This window comes from Curcuma longa, chromosome 5 (genome assembly GCF_044706935.1).
Source record: "Curcuma longa cultivar G26 ecotype Majalengka, Jawa Barat chromosome 5, ITB_CL_G26_1.1, whole genome shotgun sequence".
NCBI classification, from domain to species: domain Eukaryota; kingdom Viridiplantae; phylum Streptophyta; class Magnoliopsida; order Zingiberales; family Zingiberaceae; genus Curcuma; species Curcuma longa.
In genome coordinates, this window is record NC_133865.1 from 13,053,524 (window position 1) to 13,065,651 (window position 12,128).

Below are 12,128 nucleotides of genomic sequence, written 5' to 3' on the forward strand. Positions count from 1 at the left end.
CGACAAAGATTAATTGAAAATTCTAAATGAAAGACAGATTTCCGCACGCTGTAGCAGACGATCGCACTGATCAACAGCGGGGAAGATCTGCCGGAGGTGGCTCCAGCGACTGCAACTGGCCGACGCCATTCTCGACGAGGAAGGCCATGGCAAGTCCCCAGGTGATGTGGACATCCAGGTGGCAGTGCACCAGCCACACCCCGGGATTGTCAGCCACGAACCGGATCACCGCCCACCCATTCACCGGCACCCCCACCGTGTTCCTTAGCGGGGGATCCACCAGGTTGAACACCGATGCGTCTCGCTGCGGGTCGAAGTTGCCGAACCCCGTCGCCAGCACGTGGAAGTGGTAGCCGTGGATGTGCATCGGGTGCTCCTCCCCTGCGAATATGTTGGTCCCCTGCAGCACTACCTCCACGACCGACCCGTACTCCAACCGGTACACCTTCGTACCCCGCACCGGCTGCCACAGCCCTCGGCTCACATTCGCCGCCGTGTAGTCGAACTGCAGCGGCGGCGCCGCTGGGAAGTCCGAGGTGAACACCCCGCCTACTCCGCGGTGGTGCGCTTCCAGGATGGAGAGGCGGGTAGGAAGCTGAAAGGAGACGTTATTCATGCTGGCTCCAAAGCGCGATCCATTCGGGCCTCCGCAGCGCCGCCTGGCCGGGCAGTTGAAGATACCAAGGCCGACTGTGAAGAAGAGGTGGTGGTCGACAGGGCCCGGGAGCTTCACGGGACCCGGGCTACGGATACCAGCGGCGAAGGCTGTTGCTGCACCGGTGTCATTGAAGGCCGGGAGCACGGGGAATGCCGGCTTGCGGGTGCTGCCGGCCTCGGACGACTGTGCGTTGGGACAGCCGGAGGGGTGGACGTATTCAAGGATGGCGGTAGTGGTAGTGTTGTCGAAGGCGACTCCCTGCGCGCTGGCGTAGGCGTGGGCGGCCATGTAGTAGCGTCCACCCGGCTGGTTTGCGGTGAGCAGGACGTCGGTGGTCTGACCAGGCGCGAGCATGAGGGTTGAGGTGGTGAAGTGCTTGGTGTAGGACGCGTCTGCGGCCACCACCGTCATCGAGTGCCCGGCGATGCTGACGAAGAGCTCATTGTTGAGGGCAGCGTTGATGAACCGCAGCAGGTACGTCTCTCCCGACGTTACCTTGAACACCGTCGTTTCTGCGCATGTCAACGTATATATGTCAAAAATATTTAAAATATATTTTTCACAAAAATAAATAATATATAAAAAATATTTCCCGTATCGAACCTTTACTAGAACATTTGTAGAGGTCACCAGGTTGGCCGTTGATCGTAAAGGCATCCGAAACATTTGGGGCCGCTCCTGTCCTCGTCGCTCGCCGGACTACACGAACGGGATCCTCGTTCCACCAATCCCCTGTTAAAAGTGGATATATCATCGAAAGATAAATAAAATGTAAATTATATTATTTAGTTAATTAATATAATGTAGCATTAATATACGTACCCAGGATGACGGAGTATTCTGTTTTGGGGTTAAGGAACGTCGGATAGGATGAGCTAAGTTTAGGGTAGATTATGAGAGCTCCATGCACAGTGGCCCTGAGCCAGGAGCTATGGGCATGCCACCACAGCGTGCCTTCTTGCTCCTCGATGGTAAACCGATAAGTGTAACTTCCTCCTGGCCTAATCGGGCACTGGGTCACAAACTCTGGTCCATCGGCCCATGCCGTTCTCATCTGCCGGACTCCATGCCTATTAGTAAAATGATTATGTGAATTAAAGTGTCTAAATCATTGAGTAATAATAAGACCCTTCCTGGTCATAGACTCGAAATAGCTAGGGTTGTTAGAACGATAACATATATAATTAATTAAACAATACCAATGGATGGTGACGTTGTATTGTGCGCGGTTGAGGACCTTGACGATGAGCGAGTCGCCGTTACGAACCTTGAGGGTGGGTCCAGGATACTGACCATTCACAGTGATGATGTTGTGACTCTTGCACAGCCTCTTCACTGGCGTTGTTTGCACCTGTTCACAACCTAGCTATGTAATTAAGCTGCCAAAATGGTACTGATCATGCATATATATACATTACTGTCGTCGACATACCACAAACTCATGATGATGCACTTCTGCAGTGGCATGGTTTAGCAACATCAGCAGCAGGCAGAGCAGCAAGCAGAAGGACATGCTTGAATTAATTCTTCAGATCACTCCCCCGGTACTAGATCGGTTGGAATTGGAAACTCCTCCGATCCTGAATTATTGTGATGCATGCTTTCTGCACAGGAGTATAAATAAACGGGAAGAAGAAATCATGAGGTGCGACATATGGATTTGTTTGAGGTTGGAAGATTAGGTTTTGACTTCTTTTTTCTGGGGATTTTTTTTTTTAGGAGGCCAAACCGAATAGCAGATTGTAGAGTCTTGTAGTAGTTGCTGCATGCAGCCATTGATGTGAATTACCTAGCCCACTAGTCAAATACATGAGATTCGCTAAATCCATGCGGTTCCCAAATGATTCGTTGCACCTTTTGACTTCTGAACTAGCCCACTAGTCAAATATAACTAAAGAACCTTCTGCATTCTTTACCAAAAAGAAATTCGCTTTTTTCTATAATTTGGTAGTTGGGGAATAGAATTGTTGTGAGTTTGATTAGGTTAGGTTTGGTAGAGGAGACAGCATATTTTTCAACGGGATTGACTTACAAGGCAGTAAAGTAGAAAACGATATTGGCATTAAAGTCTTTCTGCATGACTAGAGTTCACCTCCCAAAACAATTTCGAAGTTTGTATTTTTTATCTATAATATAATTTAGTGGTATTTAAATGTTGATACAAAAAATTCATTTCTCAAGATCATTTTTTCATCTCTAAAAAAAGTTTGGGATGAAAATTTCCATCTCAAAAATTCATTTATGAAAGCACTATTTTTTATTTTGAGATGAAATATTTTATTTCTAATTTTATACACAGAATAAAAGTTGTTTATAAATTTATTTTTAAAATGCCCAAATAACATTAGTTTCAAATTCAAATTTCGTTTCTAAATTTATCTTAAATTTGTCATTATCTCAAATAATATATAAAAAATAATTTTAATTCATTTATGAATATATTTACGATTCTATTTATAAATTTATATTTAAATTCATTTATAAATTTATATATAAATTCATTTTAAAACTTATCACTAAATTTATATTATAATTTATTTCTATATTTCTCATTTACGTATTTCTTTAAATAAATAATAACACATTTCAAATAAATTAAAAATAATTAATTTCTCAATAAATAAATCATACAATTAATATTAATTAGTATGACTAAATATACGCATCGATCAAGTAAACTTAACCATTAATTAAATCATAAGGAACTAAATAAATTTTAAATCTTATAAGTAATATAATTTTTACATCATTTTCCACAATAATCATAAAACCAAATTCTTTTGGAAATAAATTAAATAATTTATATATCCCACACCTCTTGAATTATTTTTATGAATAATTTTTTTAAAAAAAATCTGTCTATCTTTCTAGATAAGCTTATATGTTCTCTTTCCCTACTTTTTATAATAACAAGTTGCTTCAATAATTTCTTCTCCTTTCTCTTAATAGTAACACGTAAATTTCAATTCCTTGTGATATCTCTATGTTCATTTCAGCGGAACACATCTTATTATTTGGTGTGTGAACTTCCATTATATGATTTTTTATTAATCCATACGGCTCCCTCCTCATCTGGGTGACTCATCACATCTCGGGTCATGGTTGAATTGGTTATTATGAAGCAAATTTACTGTAGTAGACAAGGATCAAATCACGATAAAGCCGAGGCAATACCTTCTCTCATAGTAGTCAACTGCAGCTTCTCGATTTACCTTTTCACAAATGATCATGGGATCGACCGTGTAGAACTATTAGAGTGGCGAATTTCATTTTTACTGTAATGATCACCACATCATATCTCTCTCCATCATGAAGACCTACATGATACATCTAATACTTTAGAAAATTAAAAAGAAAACCTCTCAAAAATGTCTGTTATGAGAGAGTTATAATCCATTGTGAATAATATAATTAAATATAATATATATATATATAATGATAAAATATTCTATTTAGGCAACCAATCCTACAATATCAAACTCTTGAATTTTGATTCCAGTTACAAAATATAGGGGGTGTTTGGTTTAAGGTTCTCCAGATGTAAATGTTCCGTTGAGTTCTCAAAATTTGTACAATGGACATATGATGAGTGTTTGGGTTTAGATAGTGAATGTACATATGAGGTTGGGATAATCGAAAATTGGGGGTTGGCAAAAAGGACCTGTGGAGGTCCTTTTTGCCAACCTGAAAGTTCAAATTACACATCTACCCTTGTGAAAAATATATAAGAATTTTTTAATTTTCTTAGTAAGGGTAAATAAGTAAATGGACATCCAAAATACAACTCAACCTCATATTCACCAAATACTCCATTTACATTTACATTTTTTCAACCTTTTCTAAACCCCAACTATACATTTACATATTTTCAACCCCAACTTTCCGTTGTAAAATTACAACTTAAAACCAAACACCCTCATAATCTTTCAATTTTCTAATTTCAAGCTATTGTATGAATGAGGAAAGAGCTATCACTACGAGAATAATTCACGACGAAAATTTTTGTCATGCCCCATACGAGCTAGGCTTACTATGATCTTAGCTTCGCTTTTCGCACGTGAACTGTAACAATGTCAGAGTAAAATATAGTAAAACTAACTAAATATACCTGACTATATGCATATCTCTGAAATAACTCCACTAGTGTTATATATGTATCTCAACAATTTACCTGGTAGTCAAAGAAAAAGGAGAATGAGCACAAAGCTAAGTGCACAGTGGAGTTAAAGAGATGTGCATGAAAACATAATCAAGAGAGCAACAATATAATTTATAATTATTCCTTAACATTCATCTTTTATTATCTTCTGAATTATATTCATCAGTTCTCCTTAATTTCTCATTTTTCAATATTACACATATTATAGTCTTATTTTATCTATCACTCAATATAGCCTATTGAGTGGGTAAACCATATATAACATCCTCAACAAGGATGTATTGTATAAGTAATGATGAATGACCTGTATTCCACCTAATATGAACACATCATGTATAAATGAAAATCTCAAAGTGAGTGACCTGCAACCTATTCAAGAAGGATGCATCGTATATAAGAGTAAATGACGACCTACAATCCACTCGTAATGAAAAACATCGTATGTATGTACATATACATGCATAAATCGGGTGAATGACCTACAATCCACCTGAATGAGATGTATCGTATGTTCATGGTGTGAACGGCCTGTAATCCACCCAATACGAAATACATCATGAATGCACAATGCACACACACACACACACACACACACACACACACATATATATATATATATATATATATATATATATATATATATATATATATATATATATATATATATATATATATGATGAACGATTTGCAATCCATCCGAAAAGTGCCTCACATAAGAATAGGGTGAACGACCTACAATCCATCCTATGAGGAAAATTTCATCTCAATTCGTTCGAAGTTTAGGCGCACACAGAAAGATTTGAAAGCCCTTTCGAATTGTGGAGCAAAGAGTTCTATATTTATAGAGTTATTTCCCTCATTACTCTGATATAATTAATCTCATATCTTTTATAACAATTAGAACTGAAGTTTCATAACACAAGAGTTACATTCCCTTCTTTATTAACTTGGTCAAGAAGTTATCTAACTTCTGACTAGCATCGAGCTGAAGCTTTCTCTCGTATTATTCAATTTTTGATAATAATGTCATTTACATTATTTGTTCACTTCAAATTCTCATGAGGTTTGCATCCTCTTTTAGAAAATTATCTAAAATTCCCTCTATCTTTCAATTTCCTAATCTAAATGGCATTGATCAATTTTATAGGGTGCAAAATTTGATACACAACACGTATAAAAGAACAACCAAGGACAAAGATATGATCAAGCAAATCGAAGTATATACAAGCATGTAATTTATTTTTTCCTCTACCAGATAGAATATAAACCTTAAATAATTCATCAGAATGTTAGAAACTCGAGCCCACAATCAAAACCAACTACCGCTGCATTTTGTTTGCTTCTTCAGGGCAAAATACCCCATTAATTTTCTGTCTTATATGGTCTGTACACAAACACAAACTCGTCCTCACGCCGTGAGCAGCAACTTATTATTTTTTTAACTCAGAGATTATCAAATGGTATTGTACTAAACCAATACATGCTTATTGTTGTCTTAAGAATGGGATAGCAAGGACTCTGAACCAAAACTATGAATGCATCATCAACAATCTTATCTGTGATAGTTAGTCATCTATGAATGCATTGAGAAATTATTGGGCCTTACTTTCATGGAGTTATGACATAAAAAAATGAAGAAGAGAAGCATGTTCTTAAGACAAGAATTGTTGGTCCTTGCTGTGAAGTGCCGAACCCAAAAAAAACAAAGCAAAAACCCATAACGATCAAGCAGGAAGAAAGGGATCCAGGTTATTCTCTTGTAAAACGTAGACTTAATCATGCACGAAGGAAATCAAAGAGCCAAGCAAGAAAAACTCCACCTCAATTAAATTTGGTAGTGCTGTGACGACGTGCGACGGTTGTGACGATGTGCTGCAACGACGACGACGTGCAATACTGTGATGACGTGCAACGGTTACGACGATGTGTGGCAGCAATGACGACGTGCGACGGATGACACGACGATGATGACAGATGGCGACGACGACGATGACGACAAGGAGCGGCATGGCGGCGGCAGCGTGAGGAGTTTGAGGGTGCATTAGGGTTTTGGAGTTAGAGAGGTTTTAAATACCCTTTATTTATATTTTTGCATAAAGGTCTAACAAGTTTTAAAATTTTTAACTAAGTCTTTTTAATTATTTCAAGATATAACATCCTACCCCCCTTAAAATAAATTTGGTCCTCCAAATTTTTAGTTTAGTTTAGTAGTTTACTGAAAGAAAAAAGATGAGGAAATTGTTCTTGCATGTCTTCCTCACGCTCCCACGTAGCCTCTTTATCGGAGTGATGTTGCCACGCTACTCTCACTAGATGCACCCTCTTCTTTCGAAGTTGGTGCTCTTGTTGTGCTCTAAGATACGGACTGGATGCTCCTCATAAGTAGCATCTGGATAAAGAGGTGCCGTCAAACTCTCTAACTCATGAGATGGATCGAAAACATATTTCTGCAACATTGAAACATAGAACACATTATGAACTCCTGCTAGTGAAGGTGGTAGAGCAAGCCTATAAGCCACTGGGCCCACCCGTTCAAGAATCTGAAAGGGTCCAATAAATCTAGGTGTTAACTTACCCTTAACATCAAATCTCTTTACTCCTTTAATAGGAGATACATGAAGGAATACGTGATCCCCCTCCGAGAACTCTAGCTCTCTACGTCTCTTATCTGCATAACTTTTCTGACGACTCTGAGCAGTCAACAACCTTTGTCTAATCATCTTCCCCATCTCTGCATCCCTCTCTGAAAGCATTATGCACCAAGTAATTTACATTCACCTACTTCATTTCACAACATCAGAAATTTTCAAGTTCGATTATATATTGCTCTCTAAAAGAGTTACTTGACTACTATTGTTATAATCAAACACTACTAAATATAGATGATCTTTTCAACTATCTCTAAAACCTAAAATACAAGCTCACAAGAGGTCCTCTAGATGTCAATTGACCATCCGTTTAAGGTTGGAAAGCCCAACCGACTTGTAATTCAATCTCTAAAGTCATTTAAAACTTTGCAAGAATCTAGATGTGAGACAAGAGTCGCAGTCAGATATAACAATAGGATTCTATGTAGTCTTACTATTTCTCAACTATAGTGTAGGATCATTGAATGAACCTAGAGAGAACTAACTCAATGTGCCTATCTTATTTGTGTTTGACTATAACCATATTGGTACCTAATAAAATATTTAAATAATAGAACATGCACACACAATATAAACACAAGCATAAGCATGGACCTAAATGCAATCACAAGCACAAACACAAACACAAGCATGAACATAAATGCAAGCACAAGCATGAATGCATGAACACAAGTACAAACATGGATATAAACACAAGCACAAGCACAAACACAAACACAAGCACAAGCATGAACATAAACGCAAGCACAAGCATGAACGCATGAACACAAGCAAACATGGACATAAATGCAAGCACAAGTACAAACATGAACATAAACGCAAGCACAATTGTTCCTACTCTACGACCTATGATCCTTAGGTGGGTCATTCCTAAATTTTCTCTTTCTCTTCTTCGAATATCTAAGAAATCTCTACAAATCTATCAAGTCACAGTAATAACCACAATTATCAATAATGTAATGTAGAGCCATGAAAGAATGACCATTGAAATGAGCACAAGAACCTTGGTCAGATTCTTCTCACAACTTTAGCAACTCGTAGAAACTTTTTTCTCCTCACTTTGTTTACAAAACTCTTTATGAGATAACTTTTTTTTAGAGTCCCACAACTACCATCACTATGAGCATCTGGATCATTTAACCACTACAAACTCCAATGGATCTCCAATGGCTTCTATTAGGTTCCTACCATTACACCCCATCTCTAATATCTTGTTCAAATATTAAAATCCAATTAGGTCAATTAGTTCGTAGCTGAATACTCCAACAAGTAAAGTTTTGCTAAGCGGTCAAATACCTCAATATTATTCAAATTCTAATCCTTTTCTATTCTAATTATAGCTTCAAGTTCAATCCACTTAATTCACTACTTAAATAATAAATATGATTATATTAAGAGCATTCCCATAAATAATATTTATTATTTATTATTTGTCCACTCATATGTCAATAATTTTTAAATATATCTTTAGTTATTTATCATAATATTTTAAATCTAAAATTTTTTATGGCACTTCTAAGCAAACATATTTGTATTTACTTGAACAATCAGTTACTAGTAATCAAATAACAAATGATAATGTTTCCATTTTGTATATCTTTTATATTTCTGAATATTATGTTCATGTAAATTGAAGAATATGATTTGAAAACACTTGGCAGAGCAACCTTTGTAAATGGCAAGACTTCAGAGGTTGGTGTCTTCCTACTCTAGTCAAGGCATGACAAAAATAAGTTATGAGTTTTTTTTTCTTCCTCAACGAGTAGAAACATGATCAATGGTTGTCCTAGAGACCACAAAATTAATAATTAAAATAAAAGACTTAATATATGACTTCTAAGTCAGAGCAACAACATAGTTTATAATTATTCCTTAACATTCATCTTTTATTGTCTTCTGAATTATATTCATCAGTTCTCCTTAATTTCTCATTTTCCAATATTACACACATTATAGTCTTATTTTATATATCACTCAACATAGCCTATTGAGTAGGTGAACCATATATAACATCCTCAGTAAGGATATATCGTATAAGTAACGATGAATGACCTGCATTACACCTAATATGAACACATCATGTATAAATAAAAATCTTAAAGTAAGCGACCTGCAACCCATTCAAGAAGGATGCATCATATATAGGAGTAAATGATGACCTACAATCAATTCGTAATGAAAAGCATCGTATGCATGCACATATACATGCATAAATCGGGTGAATGACCTACAATCCATCCGAAAAAGATGTATCATATGTTCATGGTGTAAACGACCGACAATCCACCCAATACGAAATATATCATGTGAATGTACATATACAAATACACATATATATAGGATAAATGACCTGCAATCCATCTGAAAAGTGTCTCACATAAGATAGGGTGAACGACCTGCAATCTACCCTGTGAGAAAAATTTTATCTCAATTCGTTCAAAGTTTAGGCACACGCAGAAAGATTCAAAAGCTCTTTCAAATTATGGAGCAAAGAGTTCTATATTTATAGAATTATTTCCCTCATTACTCTGATATAATTAATCTCATATCTTTTATAACAATTAGAGCTGAAGTTTCCTAACACGAGAGTTACATTCCCTTCTTTATTAACTTGGTTGAGAAGCTATCTAACTTCTGACTAGCATCAAGCCGAAGCTTTCTCTCTCGTATTATTCAATTTTTAATAATGATGTCATTTGCATTATTTGTTCACTTTAAATTCTCATGAGGTTTGCATCCTCTTTTAGAAAAGTGTCTAAAATTCTAATGGATTATGGATTTAATTCAACTTGGTTGAGTTAATCTGGTCGAGTTATGTCAAGTGGATTAGGTTAGGTTGATTTAATGGTTGAGTTGTGCTAATTAGGTTAGTTGGATTTGGATGTAACAAGTGTTATGGATCTAATTAGATGTGGTTAGGTTAGTTTAACCTCGGTTGTTAGATTAACCTTAGATTCGATTGAGGTTTATTTTGTTGTAAAAAAATTTATTATAATATTATATTTAGAGGGTGTTGTATTGTTGTAAATTGCAGGACCTTGATTTGTGGATCCTGTTATACAGAGAGGTTCTGATTTTGACATGGGTCTTACCAGGTGGGTACTCCTGTGCTTGGTCAATACATGTCTTATTTGTAGTGCATGATTTATTATCCGTTATTAATTATCTTATTGTTACCCTTATTACAATCATTGCTTGATACTTACTATTGACCTTAATACGATCTTGTTGTTATCAATACAGTCTCCTTATTTATTATTAATTTGTGATGACTTGGTTGATTGATGTGGAGCATATCTTGGTAGATGTAGTAGTTATTTGTTGAACTGTACAACATAACATCATAACATGTTATTGTTGTTGGCTCTCATTGCCTGTGTGGGTGAGAGCATTATCGCACTGCCTATGTGGGTGCAGCTAGGACTAGCTAAATGTCTCTCCTGAAATACTGACCCTCCCCCTCGCGTGCTAGCTCATTTGTTGTTGGAGCGAGTGATTACCTCTATCGTGCACCCCAATTCCCTGTAAAGTGTGGGTGTCTGGGGATGTTGAGTGCAGACAGTAATATTTTTCCCGCTCCCACTCATGTGTAGTGGTCTGTTATTGGAGGGTGTGCAGTTGTCCTATTTGGTGTCCCAGTTCACTACACTAGGTGGGTGACTGAGGGTGGCGAGTGCAGACAGTGACCATACATAACATATGTACATGTATTTGTTGGTAGTTGTTTACTGCATTTATGATTGTTGTACTTGTTGTTATATGAATGTGGTTGTTGCACTTATTATTATATGATTGTGGTTATGCACTTGTTGTTATATGATTGTTGCATTTGTATGACATGACAGACATTATTCTCGTATTGAGACTGTATACCTTTGACATTAGTTATCCAAACTAAAAAGATAAAAATCAATGCAAAAGATAGAAGTTAAACTAAATAATGCTCATGTATGATAGTATATATATATATACACACATCACAGATATATTTGTATAGAATGCTAGTATGGAAGATGTTCGATCAACCAAAATTGTAGATCGGTCGACTAACAAATTAGATTTGGATTAGTTTATCAAGAAGGATAAGCTATGGATCGGTCAATTAGATGGTTGGATCAATTGATCAAAAAATTACTATTAAGAAAACTTTGACACAGAGGTTCAGTACACAATTTCATATCAAGCAATCACTTTGATCAAGCAAGCTCTGCTTATCTACGTTTCAGTCCTCTCTAACAACCTATGTTAAGCTCTGAATCTCTACGTTGTGGGTAACAAATATTTTTATTTCATTACATATATTACATTTCATTTTTAAAGAGGTATAATAAAGTGTTACTATACTCTTTCTATTTGTAAAAGGTTTCTCCACCTTTGAAATATTTTTGAAAGGAGAAAATATAGTGGTACATATTCGGGAAGCGATATACCTAACGGATTGTTGGTCTTTGGAATAGTAGTCTAAGGGTACAGTGAACTAAATAAATATCTTGTGAAATTTATGTGTATGTTTTTTTATTCCCTTGTGTTTTGATTTGAAAATAAGAAAAGATAAGTTTTAAACTAAAGTTGCAAGCGATATTCACCCTCCTTCCCTCTATCGCACTTTTCGATCTTTCAATATGCTTGATAGTCAGTGGAAGTTCTAATTGAGAACTAGACT

General features: G+C 36.6%; 1 protein-coding gene and 1 pseudogene across 1 annotated transcript; both read right to left on the reverse strand.

The window, feature by feature from the left end:
• Nucleotides 1-2,203, reverse strand: LOC141829180 (laccase-3-like). The gene is made up of 5 exons (XM_074716596.1): nt 2,091-2,203; nt 1,858-2,009; nt 1,481-1,728; nt 1,262-1,390; nt 1-1,170 (listed from the first exon to the last, which is right to left on the reverse strand). The coding sequence occupies exons 1-5, from the start codon at nt 2,169-2,171 to the stop codon at nt 71-73; spliced, it is 1,710 nt and encodes a 569-aa protein (XP_074572697.1). The 5' UTR covers nt 2,172-2,203; the 3' UTR covers nt 1-70.
• Nucleotides 2,204-7,016: 4,813 nt separating this feature from the next.
• On the reverse strand, nt 7,017-7,546 carry LOC141829910 (uncharacterized; annotated as a pseudogene).
• Nucleotides 7,547-12,128: the final 4,582 nt, after the last annotated feature.

Excerpts from the sequence above, each read along its gene's own strand:
- LOC141829180 (XM_074716596.1), bottom strand. The coding sequence starts at position 2,171 with ATGTCCTTCTGCTTGCTGCTCTGCCTGCTGCTGATGTTGCTAAACCAT. Across the intron at positions 2,010-2,090 it reads TGCATCATCATGAGTTTGTG|GTGCAAACAACGCCAGTGAA; the intron begins GTATGTCGACGA and ends GGTTGTGAACAG. Across the intron at positions 1,729-1,857 it reads TACAACGTCACCATCCATTG|GCATGGAGTCCGGCAGATGA; the intron begins GTATTGTTTAAT and ends TTTTACTAATAG.